The sequence below is a fragment of the Prinia subflava genome, chromosome 6, assembly GCF_021018805.1.
Source record: "Prinia subflava isolate CZ2003 ecotype Zambia chromosome 6, Cam_Psub_1.2, whole genome shotgun sequence".
In the NCBI taxonomy this organism is placed as follows: Eukaryota; Metazoa; Chordata; class Aves; order Passeriformes; family Cisticolidae; genus Prinia; species Prinia subflava.
Genome location: NC_086252.1, coordinates 32,701,499 through 32,722,051, shown reverse-complemented (window position 1 = coordinate 32,722,051; position 20,553 = coordinate 32,701,499). Strand labels below are relative to the sequence as shown.

The 20,553-nt window shown below is 41.6% G+C and overlaps 1 protein-coding gene across 7 annotated transcripts in view; it reads right to left on the bottom strand.

Moving 5' to 3' along the window:
- Positions 1-18,335, bottom strand: part of CCNT2 (cyclin T2) — a 26,975-nt gene extending 8,640 nt beyond the window's left edge. For 2 of the 7 annotated variants that reach the window (XR_010080841.1, XM_063400966.1), the window contains exons 1-7: positions 18,014-18,282; positions 17,209-17,290; positions 10,753-10,881; positions 10,206-10,266; positions 9,072-9,134; positions 2,812-2,857; positions 1,357-1,520 (exon numbers count right to left, since the gene is read on the bottom strand). Coding sequence is in view for 5 of the 7 variants with exons in the window: in XM_063400966.1 (XP_063257036.1) it covers positions 1,357-1,520; positions 2,812-2,857; positions 9,072-9,134; positions 10,206-10,266; positions 10,753-10,881; positions 17,209-17,290; positions 18,014-18,255 (787 nt within the window). In the remaining 2 variants the exon portion in view is untranslated. Of the gene's footprint in view, positions 1-1,356; positions 1,521-2,497; positions 2,858-5,641; positions 9,015-9,071; positions 9,135-10,205; positions 10,267-10,752; positions 10,882-17,208; positions 17,291-18,013 lie in introns of those variants that run through there. The other 5 variants (XM_063400967.1, XM_063400965.1, XM_063400964.1 and 2 more) reach the window with 5 other exon arrangements.
- Between the last annotated feature and the right edge of the window lie 2,218 nt (positions 18,336-20,553).

The window sequence follows — 20,553 nt, the reverse complement described above, 5'->3', positions numbered from 1 at the left end:
ATTTTCTGGAGTATGGAGTTAAGTTTCCTTTAAAGTATAAATTTCTAAGTCACTGTTTCAAACAATATGAACTCTGTACAAACCACAGCCATCAGACCCTTGGAAAGACTCTGTTTTTAACAACAGCTTTGAAATCATTTGTGTTCAAGGTGGAGCAGCTGGCTGTGTTAATAAAACAAAGATCCTTACAATTAGTATGCCCACAGGAAAACACACGTCTCCATGCTTATCAGCTGCAAATAAAAATACTTTTCACTGAGACTTAATTCTAGTCATAAGCTAAAAATAACTGGGTACAGTCAGAATTTGAATGCAAAAGTATTTCTTTTACAGGTCTGGAAGAACCAGCTTCTCCAGAATTCCACAAGTAAGTTATAACCTAAGCTGCTCCCAAGTGTCTATTAAACACCCCAGCTCCCGAAATGCCTGAAGGATGAAGTGATGCTCACAAGGAGCTTGCAGCGTTCCCTTGGGGGTTTCACAAATCAAACAATGCATGTTTACCAAAGCCACAAACCCACAGCCAGGTGGGAAGGAAGCAGGGCGGTGTTTGGAACTGCAGCTACAGCTTAAAGGAGCCCAGTAAGACAGAGATGTTTGAACCTGCACTCTGAAGCTCACTCTAGTTCCGTGCTTCATGTGACATCTACTCAATTTCTCACTTTCAAACCCTACCTCCCCAGAGTGCATTAGGAAAGAACAGCTCTGCAGAGGAAAGCAGCAGGCACAGAGTCAGTGCTGAAGCCTGGAGATCTCCACCACTACTGGGAGACAAATGTTTCACTCCAGGACCAACACAATCCAACACACAGATCTGAAGGCCCCAGGAGCTCCCACCTCCACTACAGCACCACATCTGGCCCTTACATCCAGCCTCCACTGCAGTAAATGCTATCTTACAAGACAGTAAACTCCCAGGTGTAGGGTGTTCTAGGCAAATGCTTTCTTACCAGAGTCTGAGATCCCACAAGCTACACCAAACTGTTAACGCAGAACTGCCTTCCTAAACATGGCAATTGTATGTGCAGCCTTCTGAACACTGTCACTGAAACAACACCGAGGTACCTGAAACCATCAGGGCTGCATGAATTCGCACTGACAAATTTCCATCTCTGTCTTGGTTCTGAAACGCTTTTAAAAGCAGGATTCTGTTCTGCACCTGCCAAAGTATGTGGACACCCCAGCCAACAGCCAAACCAAGCTTGTCTTGTGAAGTTCTCCCCACTCCTGTCCCTTTCTTTCACTGAAGATACAGCACGAGAGTTAATTTCAGCTGAAAGCTCTCACTACGTACTGTGCCCCATCCTCACACGAATGAACCCTTGGATTTCAAAATGAGAAAGCAGCATGACTTACCATCTAGTAGCTCTAGAGTAACTGAGGGATCTACATATTCCCACCAGTGTTTCCCATCTGTTGACACTGGAATCTCCCAGTTGGACCATTTGCAGGCCAAGTGAATGCACACACATGCTATCACTGTGGGCTTGTACTGAAGACAGAACGTGGTAAGGTGAAGGCTGTTGCACAAATTTCGTAATGAAGAGCCAAAGGAAACCAAACATGTAAAACAGAAAACCCAAAGAAATCAACCATTAACATACAGAATGAGACAGCTTGTCAATCAACAGCAATTAAACATTTTCTTGAATAAGTTCATAAGATATCTTACTGCCCTGGGAAAACAAAAGGCAGGGCATTTAGCTGGTAGAAAAGTTTGTTTTTGCTACCAAAAGCCTGATGAACAGTAAATAAATGTACCAACTATTCTACTGTACTTAAGTACTAAAAAGGGCAATATAATATGGTGAATTAAAATCCTGCAGGAGGATGCACAGAGCTGATTGTGCAGTCTCTGACTGAGACAATCAGAAGGTCCCCAGCAGTTCCACAGCAGCCAGGTGAGTTATTTGTGGGCTTTGCTTTCACCAGGCCTGGATTTGTGACATTTGTGACCTTGTCTCAGCTTCAGCACCACAGACACATTCACTGCTTTAGCAAAACTTCTCTTAACAGCTGCTTAAGTACAGAATCTTGCCCATCACGGAACCACCAGGATTTATTTATTTATTTTGAACAGTTCTAATAACTAGCAGATACTGTTTAAAAACTGTATCTACACATAATGTAATCCTTTTAAATAAAGGTAAAAGTAGTTTTGCAAGAGGCAAATTGAAGTAATCAAGAAATCAAGATTAAAGTCTGCTCTCTAATTCTTTCTATGACAGGCTATGTCTACAAAACACCCACTTGAAATCCTAGAACTATAAATTTATCTAAGTAGTTAAGTTTTAAAACTATATATTAAGATTAAAGAGCTGTTTCTAAAAGATATAACATTGGGCTAGTACTAGTCTATCTTAAAAGAGAAATTAGCTAGTTGAAAATATCTTAGGCCCACTAGAATTTTGTAAGTTAAGACTGAATCAATATACTTAAAGTTAAGAGAAAACTGCCATTAACTACAAGTGTAAACTAAAAATAGTTTTGTACTTACCAAGATGCTCGGATTTCTAGGTTAAGTTTATCTCTCTGTAATCTTTAGCTGCTATTCAGGCTACCAATTTTAGACTTATGCACTCACAATCGAGAAAAAGTCATCAGAAAGCACCACTACACTTCTCATTGTGCATTTAAGCCCTTTGTGCCGTCAGCCCTTGTCCAATACACCGCACTGCAGGCGGGGAGGTACCACCACTGGAGGTGGCCCAGTCCCCCACTGCAACAAGGGCAAGGCACATCAGGGGGCCCTGCAGTAAAGGAAGCTATAGTGTGCTACAACAGTGCAACAAAGAGGTTCAGGATAACAACCTGTTGGTAGCCATGAAATAGGATGTCTGTGCCAAATCCTTGCTTGCTGTAAGAAAAGAAAAACAGAGAGATTAAAGATCTGCACTAACTTGGTGGGTTCGTTCCAAAATTCAAGCAGTTTTACCTTCCAAAAATCACTGCTGGGTATTTCTAAAGTACTGATCTGGCTTTAGCCAGCTAGCCTTTAAAATAATCTTTTGTGAGACACAGGAGACTGAGACACAGCCAGTTCTGGAGCTGGCCCTGCCATTCCCTTCAGTGCCCCCTCCCTGCACAGCTCCCAGAGGGGAGCACTCTCCTCTGGGAGTGCTGCTGCCCCACCTCCCTGCAGGGGATCCTGCTGGAGCTGCAGGGCAGCAGGCAATCCACGGCACAGTGCTGCTCCTGCTGCTGCACAGGGCATGGCAGCACACCCTCCCACCTCCCCAGAAACTGCCACCTCTCTCTCCCAAAGCCCTGAAACACAGCAAGCCCCCAAGCTACGTGGAAACAAAATTCATTTTTCTGCTCCTTCTGATTTAAGAGCACTGTAGTCATAACATTTTGCTCCATATTTGTTAAACCTATAGCAAAGCTTGGATAGGAAACAGACAAATTGATTTGAGTTAGTCAGGAAAAAAATACCGAAACAAATCAACAAATCACAGAACTGCAACATGCCAGAAATGAAAGACTGTCTTGGGCTGTTAGAGCCACAGAGTGCTGACCCCTAGAGGGACACCCCAATGCTCCTCACTCGGGTAAGAGAACTTACTGTAACGTGCATTTAATGGAATAGCTGGGCACAAGGGGTTTAACAGCAGAGTGAATGCAGCCTTCATTGAATTCTTACTTTGACACTATCACTTGAAATCAGTGCTACCTGCAGAAAGCGTAGTGTTGAATTTTATGTCAAAGGGAATACTGTTAAACTTTTATTTTAATAATGTCTCTATAAAGTTTGAGAAATACTGCAGTGGCTTTTAAAATTTAGTTTTTAAAAGGCATATTAAAATGTGATTTAACTCAACTTCTAATAATTGCCAAGGAATAAAATTCAGATTTGTCTTTATGCTACACAGCTGGGCGTGCCAGGATGTGAGGAGAATTTGGAAGTTGCAAGGTAACAGGAGCTGTTCCTAACACACAAATTCTACTAATCCATAATAATCAGAAGGTGAACTGACAATGTGTTATGCTATAATATTTAGTTTGCACACTGTAATGGTAATTGCATGCCAGGAAACCAAGGAGCTCAACCTCTCCCTCCCATTGAAAAAAAAAGGTGGAATTACCAAAAAAAGAGAGAAAAAAGTGAAATGAGACTGTCATAACAAATAAATATACACAATGGTTGAGTAAGACTGAAATGGATGTCTTGCTCTTCATTTTTCATCAAGGCAATGCCTAAAGGATCTTCAATGATTTATATACTCTGTAAAGTTACATGTTTGAATCAAGAGAGCAAGGCCAAGAAGCATCTCTACTCTCACTGAAATGTCCCTTTTGAACAAGGAAGAAAAGCAGATGCCACAAAACTTCTATTTAACATCAGCTTGAAAGATGAGTAAATCAAAACACATACCTGGAAGAAAAGAATCACATCTTGAAATACACGCTTTAGCCTCAATCAAAAATTATTGTGCTAAATACCTTACCTATACTACAAGTAGTATGATTGTGTTTCAACTTATTTACAGCTAAATAATAATCATTGCCAAAACCAGCAAGAAATTTCAGCTCACAACTAAAGCCTTTGATAACACAAAGCACAACTGAAAATAAGCGTCCCAAACTCTTCTATGTAAGGCAGCTTTGGTTTAGCAGAATCCATCAGGGAAATGAAATCTAATGGATTTTGGTTCCTATATTTTGGTGTTTTATTCCCATTACAGTGGTGGAAAGTGAATCTCCAAAATTCAAATTATCTTGAAGCAGGGGCTAAGTAAAACAAGCCAGCAGAGCTGCTCTTGTAACTCACGAGCTGCAGGACCGATGGCTACGACACCAGCCATGAATGACCAGTTTCAGATTTTCACATTCAGGAGTGATTTAAAACACCCATCCTGTCTCTCTGCAGAAGCAGCCACAAGACAGGGATTAGTGAAATATTCATCAATATTTTGAAACAGGACTTGCTGTCTGACACACCTTCTGAAAGGCTGTCTCCAAGAAACTGGAAACCAAAATGCTTTTTACTGGGCACAGCCACACAATTCAACCGCTTGCACTTCCAAGATACCTGAGTCTTTTCTCCAACACGGCTTATCTTGGATCTTGGGATGCTCATGAAAATGTGACTGCCAAGTGCCCATTAGGAGCTGGTAAGTGGCTATGCCTGCACCTTGACAATGTGTGAGCATCCCTCAGAAAGAGGAGATTGCAGATAAGCCACTCAGCATCAGAAGAGAGAAGCTTGCTGAAGTTCTTCTGGCAAAAGCAAAAAGCCCCAGGCTCTGAACAGAGGATGCTGGAGGGTGCCTGCTGTATCTGGAAAGGGCTGGAGGAGGCCGTGGTGCTGGCATTCAGAGCAGTCCCGGTGGCTTTACTCTCTTGGAAGTATTTAACGCTTGGGAATAGGCCCATAAAAGCCTGAGGTGAAAGTTCAGGACGGGAAGGCCGCCTGGAGCGCAGCTGGTGTTCCACATTTTTCCACACTACGGAGATTTAAATTTTCTTATGAGAATAGCCTCTGAAAAAACTGATGCATTTTCACATCCTCTTCTGCTGACTGTCTTTCTCAGCCTGATTTAAGCAATGGCATCTGCACACAGACACTATGGGATATTTGAAGGATTTGACAGTGCAATTTCCACAAAAGATTAGTAAGGATCATGGGTGCTCAAGATACCTGATAACCTGCAGAGTAGCAAGAACAATCCTAGAAATCCTTGAGATCTCATCTTCAATCCCAAAAGCTTGTGTTCCAATACAGAGAGTGACTGAAGACTTCCAAGATGGAGATGAGGATACAGATTCCAAGTTTCACCAGCAGCACGCTGAGAACAGACTGATTTTGCACCAGAGTGTAAAAGGACCATGCCACAGTCTTGGCACCAGGACAGTTTCACTGCTGGTCATTCAGCCAGTGTTGAAGGCAGCAAGGTTCAAAACCAGAACAGTTTTTGGTGTTTCGGTGGGGTTTCTTTTCCCTTTTCTTTTTTCCTTTCTTCTCTTCACTACTGGAGCATTCTTGGAATGGGCACTGAGGCTTGCTGAGAGGCCCTCACATATCCACTGCCTTCAGATTCCTTGGACCTGTGGGATCCTAAGGAATGATGGTCCTGTCTCCTCTTCTCAGTCTCTTGACACTGAGGAAGAATGGTGCAGAAAAAATACTAAGCCCACACCATTCTCCTTGTCTGCTATACTGACCAAACTGCAAAGATGGAACAATTTCATTAACCCATGAGTCTCTGAAGACCAGAAGGAGTAACTAGATACTGTATGCCTGAACATCATGAATCATTATTTATCCATCCAGTCACCCCTTCTCTGCAAGGATCTGTGTTGTCTAATAACACCTCCAAAAAGGCTCTCACTCTTAGAGAAGAATTTCTTTTTTCTTTAGTTGTATGCTGAAGCAATTCTATTTATTTGCACCAATTCGCACTCACCAGTTCATCTTCGGCTTTCAGCAATTGATTCTGGTGTGCCACTGCCACACTAGACAGTCTTCTGACAAAGGACTTGGCTGAGTTCTCTGAGCATCAGCAACACAGCCTGGGTCTTTATGCTTTCGTTTTGTTTTTAAAAGGGGATAGCTTACAGCTTAATAACAGGTTACAGTGACTGCATAAAACAAATTACGCTGGATGCAAGACAGCAAAAAGTGGTGGAGAGAATCAGCCACCCCCTGAGGCACTGCAGCTTAGTCAGCCACAGGGCCCCTTCTCACCACCTGACAACGCAGTGCACAGACCCTGAGCCAAATCCTGAGCACACTGCAGACCCCATCTAACTTTGCTGCCTCTTTTTTGATACTCAGTCAGATATTACATTCCCCCATTCCTCTTCTCTCCAAATATGCAGTTGGAGGTTTTAATCACAACAGGCTTGGTTAACAGGATAAATTAATCATCTTTATTCAAAAAGGTTATCTCTGCCTTCTGAAATGGTGCTTTTTGTCCACGATGATGTTACCAGAACTGGATGAAGTAACCTTGGATTTCTTTAACCTCTCAGTCAATTCCTTTAGCACCAAGGGTTTAACACTGACAAATCCTAGCTAGGTATATTTTGAAAGCTTCAGGACTGAGATATCTGAGTGTTGCATCTACTGACATTGCAAACCCACAGTGTCCAATGAATAAATGTTCAGGGACAGAAAGCTAAACTAGCACTGTGTCTTTGAAGACAATCACTGTGCCCACAGCCCATCTCTTTGTCCTCTCAACACACAAAACCAATGTTCCATGGCAGCTATTCTGTCCTTGCTTGACTTACACAGATGACTTCACACTTCAAGCCTGATGTTTGAAATGAATTAATTAGTTTCCTTTTTCTTATTTAATATGAGGTACTCAGATCTTGTGTTCCCCTTCTACACCACTCCTAGGGATACTTGCTGCCCAGGATTCCATACACACACACTGAGGAGCACACCTCCTTCCTCGAGCAGGTTTTCAAACATCAGAGACATTACACTCACTGTGCACCACTCCTTGAGCTACACACATCTGCAGCCCTCACTGAAGTCTTCACATTTCCAGACTTGATATCACTTTAAACTCTGAAGTTTTTTTTCAAGTCTGCTGACATTAAGTACTAGTTTAAAGATGTCAAACTAAAAAATTCATAGTATCTTCAAAGTGTGAATTTTGTAAGTACAAAAAAATTAGCTTAAAAAACACAAAGGGAAAAGCTGAACTGCCTTAGGAGTGGTATCTACCCTTGATGAAAGGAAATGCAGTTTGTGTAGCAGTGTGCTTGTAGGCTTGAGTGACACACTGATGTGCAAATCCTGAGGCAGTACAACACTGCCCCCACCCTCCCCACAGCCTCACACACCAAACAAGCACGGGGGCTCCCCAGGACAGTGAAATGTGCTCACATTGACAGTGACCAACAACTGAGAAAAACCAAAACCCTACAGAGCAGCTGGTGCAGACTGCTGAGACTTCAGGTGCAACTGCACTCATGCACCGAGTCACAACCACATCTGGGCAGAGAATCGTTATCTTATAGCAATAAAACTACTTATATAATCTTATATGTATATATATACATACTACTTATATGATCTTATAGCAATAGAACTACTTTATATGCAAATAAGTTACAGCACCAGCCCTACTCAGTGTCCAAAGACAAGACACCAGGAAGCTACAGCAAATAAGAGACACATTTCCTTAAAAGACACCATTAATCCCAGAGTTACTACAAACTAAATCTAGTTAACAGGATTAGGCTGTGCCTAACTTTCATATATTTTATAGAGGGAGAAGAAAAAACACCAAAAACTTCAAAGCACTTTAATGCCTTTTTCACAGCAAAACCAGCTAATGATTAGAGACTAACAACCATGGTCTGATCTTTTCAAAACACTTCTTACTTAAGAAACATAATTAAAGTGAAAAGCTTATTTTAGCTGCTTCTACAACTGATCCCTAATTTTTTCATCCTATAAGAGGGTGTTTTAATCTTTTTTTAAAGCTTCAAAAGAAACCAATTCAAGAATTAAATGTGCCAAAATGCCACCAAAAATACAGAGAAAAACCCAGGTTTTCTAGCCAGACACATGAATGAGCTGCATACAAGCCACAGGATATGTTCAGCTAAAGGCTTGGGGGTTTTTGCTACCATCCAAAACAAGTAAGGACTCACTGCAGAAAAACAATTAGTCACACCTATTTGCATATGACAGCAGACTTGCTATACACTCTCTTTATCCCGCAGCCCATTACCTGAAAAAATCTGCTAAGACAAAAAGCTGCCATTAGCCAGCAAAACTGGCTAATCCATGGGCAAAACTACTTCAGAGTGAAAATCATCAGCTCAGAAGGATACTATGGATCTGCCCAATCAGTCTGCAACTGCTTCTGTCATTCCAGAACACAGGGAACAGGTACTATTAAAATCAAAACTAATAAGAAAACAAAAAAAAAAGAAGGACAGAGGACTGGACTCGTTATGAATCTCTAAAGGTTAAGATTAAACTTTTAATGTTTAATTTTAAATATACTCTTTGGATAACATAGTTGGTGAAAAATATAACATTACTTTCAAATTTTACTGGAAAGGTAGAAAAGGACTTACAGAAGTGGTTAAAAGTCACTGACCTCTCACTAACTGTGTACATTTCACAACATCTGTGTGTGGATGTTCAATGGTAATCTCAAAACCTGAGGAGTTACAAAGACATTTTAGAATTATACATTTGCATCTGTAAAATAAAAAGCAAACCCCTTACATTCCCCCACAGACTTCATATACTTGCTAAACCTTTGCACTACAGAGTAAATAACACTATTTTAGTGCCTTTTATTCTTTTCCTTTTCATACTTTTGAATGGCAGATGGTAAAGCCACTTTGTAATCTGTTACTAAAATATTCCTCCAGTAATTTCAAATGCTGTACACACATAACCTGGGAAATTACTATCTTTTTAAAGCTGAATATATCTGAACAATTTCTAGCAAGTTAATAAGTCAGTAAAAACTGTACTGCAAACACAATGTACTTCTATTATTTGATTTCTAGCACTTAAACATGTTGCATGTATGACATTAGAAATTAAGTCAATTTGTAGATTATTGACTTAAGAAACCCTTCTCGGTTTATGACACTGTTTTAAGAATTAGGTCACTACTGTGACCTATTTTTTTTAATACCCTAAGTGGTATTTAAGAATATCTGAGCAAGCCAGTGTTCTCAGGCCTCGGGCTGTCATTGTCTCTATGGTAATTTAGTCAGAGCAGTGTCTTGACAGAACATTCCACTTCAAATTTTGGAGTAATCTGAATTCATTAAGTGGTTACACTACAACTTGTGTTGTTCAGTCAGCACCTACTCAATTACATAATGTTCTTCTACTGAAAGTCAGAGTGGGGAAGAGCATTGGGTACAGAGCTCTTCCCAACTGCTTCAGGACACACACAGCCAGCCTCCTACACCACCTTACCTTATGGGAAGAAATGTCAGTGTAATTACTACTTGGAGTAAAAGCTATTTGGAAGCCTACACATTCCTAACTCAAACTGTCAGAAACATCTCCTTCACAAGTACAGACACACCTTTCTTCTCCACAGTGAACACAGCAGAACTGCTAACACCAAACTAAGTTCACAGGTGAGAAGTTTTACAGGAAAACAGTTAAATTCTAGTGTACAACAGCACATCAAAAATCCAGTATTTGGCTCCCACTAGCTCTTCATGGCAAGTTGGCTGCACAGGAGGTGTTTCCAAAGACATACCTAAAGTCTGAAGCATTATTGTTTCAAGTATAACCAGCTCTTGGGCCTGCTGAAGGTATGCCTGAAACGAACAAGCAGACAGGTGAAGACAGCAATCCATTCCCTCAGACTTCATTCCCACACTGCCTCTGATGCAGCAGCAGCAGCACAGGGCAGTGAGCACTGCCAGGACACAGCACCTCACACAGGGGTTACATTCTTCCACCAGCACAGGCACTGCTACAAATTCAGTTCCACCTGCCTGCCTTTCACAGGAGGATTAACTCAAGTCTGGATTTCAAATAATCTATTCCAGCAAAGCATTTCTGGGAGGCCAGGTGGGCGCCGTAAGAATTTCAACATGGAGCAATCTTTTCAAGTTTCATAACAAATAAGTGAGTCTTTAAGAAACTGCATTAAGTAATAGAAAGACTTAAATGATGTAAAAACAAAGCCCTTTTTTTTCTAGGCTGCAGACAGCAATAAACCAGCAAGACAATGTAACAAATCATTACACGCAATGTCATCTTTCAAACCACGTATCTTTGAAACCATAACTTCCACCTACATCACTCTTTGTATCCAGTTGTGGCTCTTGAGGATGAAGACAGGCATTTGCTACTTTAATAACATGTTCAAGTTTCCGAGGCTGTTCTTCCACTTTTGCAGCCAAAAACAATGCCGTGGGAGACATTATCTGGAGAAGAAAAAGGTGCATTTTTAAACTTTTTACAAGCAGGACTTCAATTTTTATGGACTCTAAACCAGCATAGAAAAGGTTTAAGAAGTTGGATTTGTGGCTTTTTTTTTCCAGTTTTGAAGTCATGCAAGGCAACAAAAATATAACTACTCCTGTTTTATTTTGTAACTCATGCAATCCCCTCAGCAGCACAGGAGTAGCATAATGTTAAATTACATTTGTGAGTAAGATGTCTGAGGTCAAACTAATTCTAGTTCAACATAAAAAAATATTTTGGCCCAGAAGACTTAGTCAGAGTAGAACAGGCTGTTTCAAGTTAAATATACTTTGTGAGAAAGTTCATCCAATTTCTTGCGCAGAGCAAGTCATTACACCATCTCTTTGGTAAAACAGCTGCTCAAAAGTTCTGCTAGCATTTAATTCTCCCAAAGAGTGAGGAACTTTGCAGAGAACTTTAACAAAAACAGCCTGTTATAACAGGCTCTATGGGTAAAAGAAACTTTACTCTATATATACACATATATTCTTAGAAACTCTACTATATGCCCGGCAGTATCTGGAGAACAAAGCATAAGGATTTGTAAAACACCAGTTATATCAAATGTTAGTAAAGACTACACATTACATTTAAAGATGAAAATTCACATCAAATTCCAGGTGTCATAAGGTGGCAGCTCAGTATCACCTAGGAGTCAGCAGTGAAGTAGAATTTTGGTGCTGTTGCCAGCTAGAGTGATTGATGTGTGCAGACAGAACACAGCAAACCACAAATCACTGATCAATCAGGTTCTCTGTGCATGCAAAGCTGCCCATGTTACCCAGGAATTCAAATGGTACTAGAAATCATCTAGACATAAGCTGATTAAAATGGGTAAAATGAAGTATAAGGCATTTATTCAGAGACTGAAATAGCTGCTTGCTGAGTATTTAATTAATGCATGGTGCAAGTAGTACACGGATTGGATTTCTCATTCAGTGCCCAAATAGAACCAGGCTAAATAGGAGGCATAGCCCCCCCTAAAGTCAGATTTGTATTTTTTGGCAGTAAGCAGCCCTTTTTTATGCCAAAATGAAACATTTGGTATAAAAATTTACAATATATGCAAAATGGCAAGAAACTAATTCAACATTTAAGGGATTAAATTTCAGAAGCTTTCAAATGTATGCAACTTTTGCATGCTTACATCACTTTGAAATGTCTGCTTGGATCTTAAGTAAAATTTAAAGTTGGCAGACTTGAAAATTGACGCCCTGGTAAGAAAATACCCTATAATGTGCAGAAGTGCGCCATGAAAAATCTAGCAAAAATCCCAGTCTATAAAAACCAACCACCCAAAGCAAGCCACAGGGAGAAAAGTCTTTTACAAGGGAGACAAGAACCCCTCTTTTCTTTTAAGACTCCTGTAACCTAAGCCTGATGAACAAATGAAATAAAAACCCCAAGTGAAGTGTTGCTGAACAAGGCCATGTTAGTACTGTCATTTAATACTTCTAATGATTCTGCAGAAGTTCCCATCCCCTTGGCTTGAAGTAATGATTTGAAATTCTGGAAGGAATTTCCTTTGCCAGGGATACACTACTTGAAATGTGTCTCACACTGGGAGATAAAACTTTTGAACAGTCAGTGCGATGGAAATACTTTCTGGAGTTCAGAAAGTGAGAGTACCAACAGCTCTGAAGTGGCAGAAAACTCAGATGATGTCAGGCAGCACACACAGGCATAACCCACCACACACATATCTCATAAATGTATTTCACAGAACTCAATTTTCAACAGCTGCCATGGCTGAAAACATTTCCATTTCACAGAGCTTTATTTGAACCAAGTCACCAATGCCTGTCCATCAGCAAATTCTCCCTCGCTGTTACTGTGTGTCTGACTGCACCAAAGTTCTGCTTCCTTCCAAAAAAGCCCCATCAGGCTGACTTCAATCTCCCCACAACTCCTGATCTCCACCACCTTACACAAAACACAGCTCTGGAGGCTAATTAAGTCAAGCTGATTAAGTTTCATTTAACTCTGGTTCATCAGAAATCTATGTGCAGCCCAATTAACTATTTCCTTCAAAAAGAAGTGTTGGCTTCTGGCCAAAGAATTGCAGGTCTTTGTCTTATCTAGGACAAGCATTCTCACTCCCAGTTTGGAGCAGGCCATTATTTTTAGCTCCCTTGGTATTGATTCAGAAAAATAGACATCCTAGTAAAATTCCAGACTTGGCACAAATGTTCAGTGAACACACCCTGCTAAGTGTATAACTGGCAAAGTTACTCAAATGCTTTCATTCATTTCCAATTACCAAAAATGGCAAAAAACCCAAGCAAAGTAGAAAAACCAAAAATAAAGAAACATACTTGACAAAGCAATGATACATTTCTTATATATAAATATCTTAATTTGATACCAACCAAAATAATCTAGAGTAATTATATACTATGCACCAAAAATAGTCTTAAAGACTTCGAGAAATTTTCGGAACACATGTGGTATATGACATTAAACCCCACTTTATTACTAGCTGAGAAAATCATGTCCCACAGAAAGAGGAAAAAACATAAGAGCCTTGTTAACACAATCCAAAAGCATCATACAGCAAATTCCATTGGAAACTGTGGCACAAGTCCTTTTTCACCTAAAAAGTACAAGACAGTGTAAAGACAAAGGCATTCAGAAAAGTCTCAGAACACAGCAGCAGTATGCATGTGGTTTTCTGAGCTCTCCTTTCTAATGCCAATATTAGTATGTTTTTAGATTTGATATAGTTTAGCCTGAGACATTAAGTGCTTCTAGTCTGAGAGTGTTTTCAAGTTTGAACTCCAAGAGCTGTGAGGAATTTTTTTATTATAACCAGGAGCTCACATTGAACAAAAACAGCAAATATGTTAAATTGCAATATTAAAACCAGAACTGAAGTACCCAAAACAGCCTCACTAGAGCTTGAAGTGTATTATGAAAGTTTCAAGAACTTTGCAAAACTGCAAAGTCAACTGTTTAATACTGTGATTTGGACAAGGCACAAGGAAGGGAATGCAGAAGGACTGGGAACAAAACACCCTCCACACAACTCACCTATGTCTCACTTGAAGGAAAAGAATTCCTCATGCAGCCTTCTGTAGGCCTTCTCTAAGTTCCACTGCATGTCACAAAAACCCCTTCACATCATCAAGACTATTTTCAACTGCTTGTTTGGTGTTCCATACGGCATTTCTAACGATTATATTTAAAAACTACAGCTACCATTTGGATGCCTTACCTCTCATTGCCAGCATATGAAGGATTTTCCCCCCCTTCTGTTCTTCAAATCAGTGTACTGGAGAATAAGCATCTAAAAGAACTCATTGCTAAATAACAATTTAATACACCAAGTACTATAGAAACAGTATTTGCAGAAGAATTTTTATTTTTAAGCTATTTTAAAGTATAATGGTGAAGCCAGTACTGCCTGTAAAAAGCCAGCAAGCTCCCTGCCATCCCAATATTAGCACAGTCTAACTTCATACTCAGCCACCCAAAGCTCCTATGCCCTGGTCAGCAATACAGAAAGAAAAATTTGTGCTGAGGAGATCCACAGTAGCTCCTGTCATTTGCAAAGCCAGGGGAATGAGCAGTCAGGCCTTCCAATTCTTCCCAGAATTGGTAAAGGAAGTTTCCACCCTCACTGGGACACAGCAGCCTTGCAAGGACTTTACCTGCCTTGACTGCAAGGCAGTCAAGAACCTCGGAGCTTTTTTCTGTGCACCTAAATGCCTGTTACCTTACACTGCAGGTAATCCAGACCAACTCGTAAGTGCCTTGCTAGCTCCCAGTAACTTTACAAAAAGGGGTATTTGGCCATTAGAGCAGCACATGGAATACATTCCCAATGAACCCAGACTACACTAACTGGTACATGCCACCCCTGTGTCTCTACAGACTGAAGATACTGTTGGGAATTCTGTTTGCAGATGACTCAAACTACTGAAAGCCTGTAAAATTGTTTAGCAGTAACTTATACTGAAGAAAAAAACCCATAAAATTAAGGCAACATCTATCCAGCAACTGAGCTTCCATTAGAAGCCCTATTTGTTAACAATTCAGTGCATGTCACACATGTGACATACACGTGTATTTCTATAACCTGGCAGTTATACATGATGATAAATGTGCAAGTACTTATTACTAGACTAAAAACATTAATCTACCAAGAAAGGAAGACAACACAGGCCACATTTTTTCAGCTGAAGATCATAAGGCACTCTGACTAATGGCCATCTAAATTTTAGCCTCAGCTTTCAGATCCTTCCTGCCATGGATAAACAGCCCCACGTGCACATAACAAAGAAATATTAGAGATGTGCTGCATATGCTGTAGGATAGCTTATCTAGGCCTTACCTTTGAGAGTGCCAGTACCTCACTATTCCTTTCTAAGGGTTACTTTCTTCTTGCACAGATGAATACTGTTACATTCCTTAGCTTGCCAAGTACTCTGGAGATTGGATTTAAGTATTTATTAATTAGAGTTCTCAGCTTTTGCTTTCTTTATAGAGGACCTAATGGATGGTTTGGGAGTATTTTAAAAGTGACTCCATTCACTGACACCCTCTTTACCCTACACAATAGTAAAAAGAAAATGCTCCTGCCCATCAGCCCATGCACAAAGCCACTCTCTGGCCTTATGCTCATTAAGAATTACAAAAAGGAGTTCAGCAAGAATCACTGAGGTACAACCTGCAGTTCACTTGTCTTTAACTTTGAACATTATTACCTGAGAATTAATTAAACAGTACACTTCCCTCCCTTGTAATAGTTGCAGTTTCCATGGAATTCTGCTCTTACATAGCTTACTTGTGGATTTTAAGATTCATAGCTTAACTTAAGCCACAGTTTTTGTCTATACATTCAAACACTGCTGTGCTGCCAGCTCCAAGTGACTGCCACTTCCCAGTACCCAGGAAAACCCAAACACAGCAGGCAAAGCTCCCTGCTGCCCAAACCCAGCGCAGCCTGCAGCAGGTGACAGAACAGGAATGTGGCTCCATACACACACACAGCAGCTCTGCACTGAGCCTGCTCTCCCCTCCAAGCAGCTCTAGTTCATCAAACCACTCAGTCCCAAAAACTCGGGATGCCTCACCAGCTCCAGGGCACTGCTCCATGGGCAGAGCAGCAGCAGCAGGGGAGAAAGAGGAATTTGTATGGATGAACATTTCTCTTTTGGTAACAAGGCACTGGAAATTTGAGTTTGGCTCAGACTTAGCACGAAAAATATTTATATACACCTCTGAAAAGTACCTACAAACGAATAAGTACTAAGTAAGCTAAACAGGCACCAAATAAAATGCCCATTTGCTCAGCCAACAATAATAAACAAATTCACGACTGAAAGAAGAGCTGGCTTTCCTTGTACCCCACGGTGTACCTGCCCCAACTGCAGACAGTGCAAGGTTTGCAAGAGTCTACCCCTTGGTAGATAAAGCTGTGCTCTGACCTGGACCTAACATCTGTCACAGTTTCAATCTCTTCATTTTGTCATTAAAAGATCTAAGAAAACTCATCCTTAACACTTAATGACAAACCACCATCACTATGAACTGTTCCTCCTTAAAACAAGCAAACCCAAAGACCATCTAGACTATTAAATTATTATTTTTCCACCTATTGCATCCACTACTGGACATTAAAAAAAAAAAAAAGTTGACATTTCCAAGTTGTTATCTCCAGTTCCATACCTGTTACAATATTCCTCAATAACAGCTAGCATTTTTACTGAAAAATTCTGTTCTTAACAACACATTCTGTGTTCAGAGTCAACATATCCAGGTTATTAGGTAAAGCAAGATTTACCTCACCTGATGTAAAAATTTTTCCTGTCCAATATGACTTACCACACCACTTAAGACTCAACTAGCTAAAGGAATTTACACTGCTTCAGGAACAGCTATATAATCCATATGGATACACACAAAATTATATTATCATTGTCACACACACCATGCCAGAACTTCCACTGACTTCACCAAGAAAAATGTGTGTTCCTGCACATTAGCCTTTCAAACTTCAGCACATAAGCACCAGCCACACTTGGAACATCTAAATGTATTCTTCACACATCTCAAATGTGCTTGCTGATGGTGCCCATTTTTTTTTTTAATTTTGACGGCAGAAGATAAAATCTAATTGCCACTGGTTAAAGTTGAAAACAAGTATCATTACTGCTTCTAAACCATTGATAAGAAGCTCGAATTCCTAAAAACAAATCACACTTCACACTCCTGCATGTAATACTTCTCAGTCAGAACTGCCAAAATTATGGGCATGTTATTACCAAACATGAAATCATACTTACATTTCGATTAAATTTTGTGAAGGAATGATGCATATAAAACCTGTGCATGTAAACAATTGCAGTATTTATCGTAAGCTGAGATCTGGAAGATTAAATGAAGGAAACACTACACATTATGAAAATTGTCTACAAGAACTGAAAGCGATGCGCTTCCCTCATCAATCACTGCTCTCAACACATCGTCTTCAGCCGAAAATGGATAAGGGACGTGACACTTCAGAACTTAACTATTAACACATCCTTAACCGATATTAACACGTATCGCTCCCATCTGCCTCGCAGGCCATGTGGAGATTCCTACGCCAGGCTCCCCACGGTCACCCACGGAGCGAAAACTCCTCAATGGGCGACACACACTGAAACACTCTCTCAAGTCCTTTTGTTTTGTTCCAGTCCAACTATTCCAGTAAGGGATTTGAGGGTTCGGCCTTGCTCTATCGATTTTTTTCCCCTTTTATAAATCACATTAAAGAATGGCTAAAGAGAAGTAGCCCGTTTAGGGCAAAACGGCAACCGGGATTTACTTTCCAAGTGCCCGCAGCCGCAGGCACGGCCACAATCGCGGCTGAGGGCAGGTGGGAACCCGAGCCCCGAGCCCGCCGACAAAGAGCGCGGCGCGGGGGCTTCGCCAGGCTCCTCCTCCCATTCTGTGCTCCAGGCCACGGCTCCAGCCCGCGGGAGCGCCGGCCGGGGCTGCGGAGCAGCGGGAAGGGTCCCCGGGAGGGCTCCCACACCAGGGAAAAGTCTCCCGCCGCCCCTCCACACGCGGCCCCCGCCGCCCTCATGCCCGTCCCCGCTCGGATACACGTTGAGGCGCTGGCCCATGTCTTGGATGAGGTTGGCCGCCTGCTGCCGGTACGAGAGCTCCTTGTCGGCCTCCACGCCGCAGCGCCGCGAGGGCGTGTTCTCCAGCTGCTCGCGGCTGAAGAACCAGCGCGACGCGGCCGAGGAGCCGCCGCCGCCCCGCGCCGCGGCCCCGGCGGAGCCCGCGCCCGCCGCCGCCATGACACCTCCTCCTCCTCCGGCGCCTCCTCCCGCCGCCTCCATCGCGGCTCTCGCGAGAGCTCGCGGGCCCGCGCGCGCCCTCCGCCATAGAGTCTCGCGGCGGCGCGGCCGCGCGCGCGGCGGGGTCACGTGGGCTGCAGGGGCTGAGGGGCGGCCATGGCGGCCGCGGGGTGAGGGCGGGAGGCGGGGGGAGCCTGGCAGGGACCTTTGGGGACATCCCGTGCCACGGTGACGCCGGCAGCGCTCCTATAAACCCTATAAACCCTATAAACCAGCGAACCCCATCGCCCAGCGCCGAACACCTTGAACACCTCTCGCGATGACGCCACCACCTCCTGGAAGACCCATCCCATTGCCCCACCACCCTATAACTCCGTATTTCCTTCATACGATAGTTCACGTATCTAATCTCGGTCTGGATAGCTTTGTGCCTAATAAAGTGAAAAAAAAATTAAGTGTTATAAGCAAGAATGCCTTTTTTAATGCAAGCAAATCACAGAAGAGCCTACTGGGAGGAGGACGTGGAAAGGGAGGAAGGAAATATTTAGAATGCACAACTGGTTCCTAGAAAATTCCTGTCTGCTGGCAATATTGAGAAATGCACAAGCAAATTACAGACCTTGTGTCATCGCAGCCTGTCCGTGCTGCTCCTGCAGCGTGCGGGTTGTTCTCACCGGGCACGGTTATGGACATGGATAAATGTGGATTTTCAGCAGCGGTTTGAGTTTATGGGTTCAGGGTTCAAAGGGTGCAAAAAGGTGTTTAAAATTCTGATCACCATAGGTGAAAATGGGAGCTCCGAGTGCTCCGCTCACGTTCGGTACATGCCACTACCAGTGTGCAGTGGTTTTGTTAAGTTACATCACAATGAGTTCTTCTACAACTTCGGTGCCAATTTTATACAAGTAGTTGTAATCTTAGCACTAGACCCAACAGAATACTGATGCAATACACAGATGTGTAATGCAGCACAGACATGAATTACTTGCCTTATCTTCCCAAATGTACAGCATCTTTAAGATCCTGTGCAGAGATTTAACCTCAAAGACTTCTTATGTAATTAGCTGATCTTCCACTTCATATTTTTGTGTCTGTAACAACTGATGTACAATGTTTTACCTCATTGTTTAAATCACTGTGTAACGCTCATGGAGTTTGGGTGTTCAACTTAGATTCTTTATTCCTGCAGTAATTGCTGGAGGAGTATTAAGAATGTTGTCATCTGACTGCAGTTAGAATTTTATGTTAGCTTTGTTAATGAAATGAAAAGACGGAGGGAACATTTTATATATATATATATCTCCCTGTCTTAAAAATCGTAACATATCCAGAATAGGTAGAATATCATTAAATAATGACAGTGCATAATGAATACGATTTATGCAGGGTATGCACATTAATTAACTCCCATGCAGGGTACTGCAATCACCCATTTAGTCACAGGTTAAGGTAATTAAATACTGTTCTTGCTATTGGAGAGGTTCCAGACCTTGGTCCCCAAAGATGTGACATTGCATTTTCACTAACTTAACTGACTTCATTCATAAAAAATTGAAGAATTAATCCAATTAAAATGTATTGGAGGAATCACAATGTATTTTCCTCTTAAATCTGTTTAAACATCTGTGAAAATCATGTATACTGAAGAGAAATATGAGAATGAAATTGTCTTTTGACTTTGAAATTTAATTAAAACAATCTGGTTGAAAAATAATTCATGCTGAAAACTCAATGCCTGCATGTGGATATTTAAATAAAAAAGGTCAACAGAAGTCTTGCAAACCTGAGGACAATAAATATTGTTAAAGCTATTTTCTGGCTCTTCTTTTCCTTGTACATAAAAACTTGATATTCTAAACCTCAGAGTGCTGACTACTTCAGCTCCAACTACTTCACAAACTGCTTTTTTTAGGGGGTTGGGTGTGACACTGTAAAGAAGGACAGAGCTTTCTTTGTAGTCCAGCAGAGGCTGTGATCAGCACGAACTGCTGATGTTCAGCATCCTTCAGGTTCAGTCTGTGACAGCTCTGGCCAGAGCTAAAAACAACTTCTGTCTAATAATACTGTTTTGGCTGCAATGTTCCAAGGCTGAGCAGAAGAATGGTGACACCACACGTGGCCAGCCAATGTTCCCATGAGAACAAAGACTGGAAGTGCTAATCCGCATTTTTCTGACTGGTACAAAATTCTCTGGGGAGGAGGATGCCTGTGCACTCACTGGACAATAATGAAAACCTGTTTCAATCAATAGTCTGTAAATCAAACCATCTTTCCATACCTATAGCAGGACTCAAGCTAGGGAGAGCATTAGCACTTCAACATTTAAAGTACCCAGCCTTG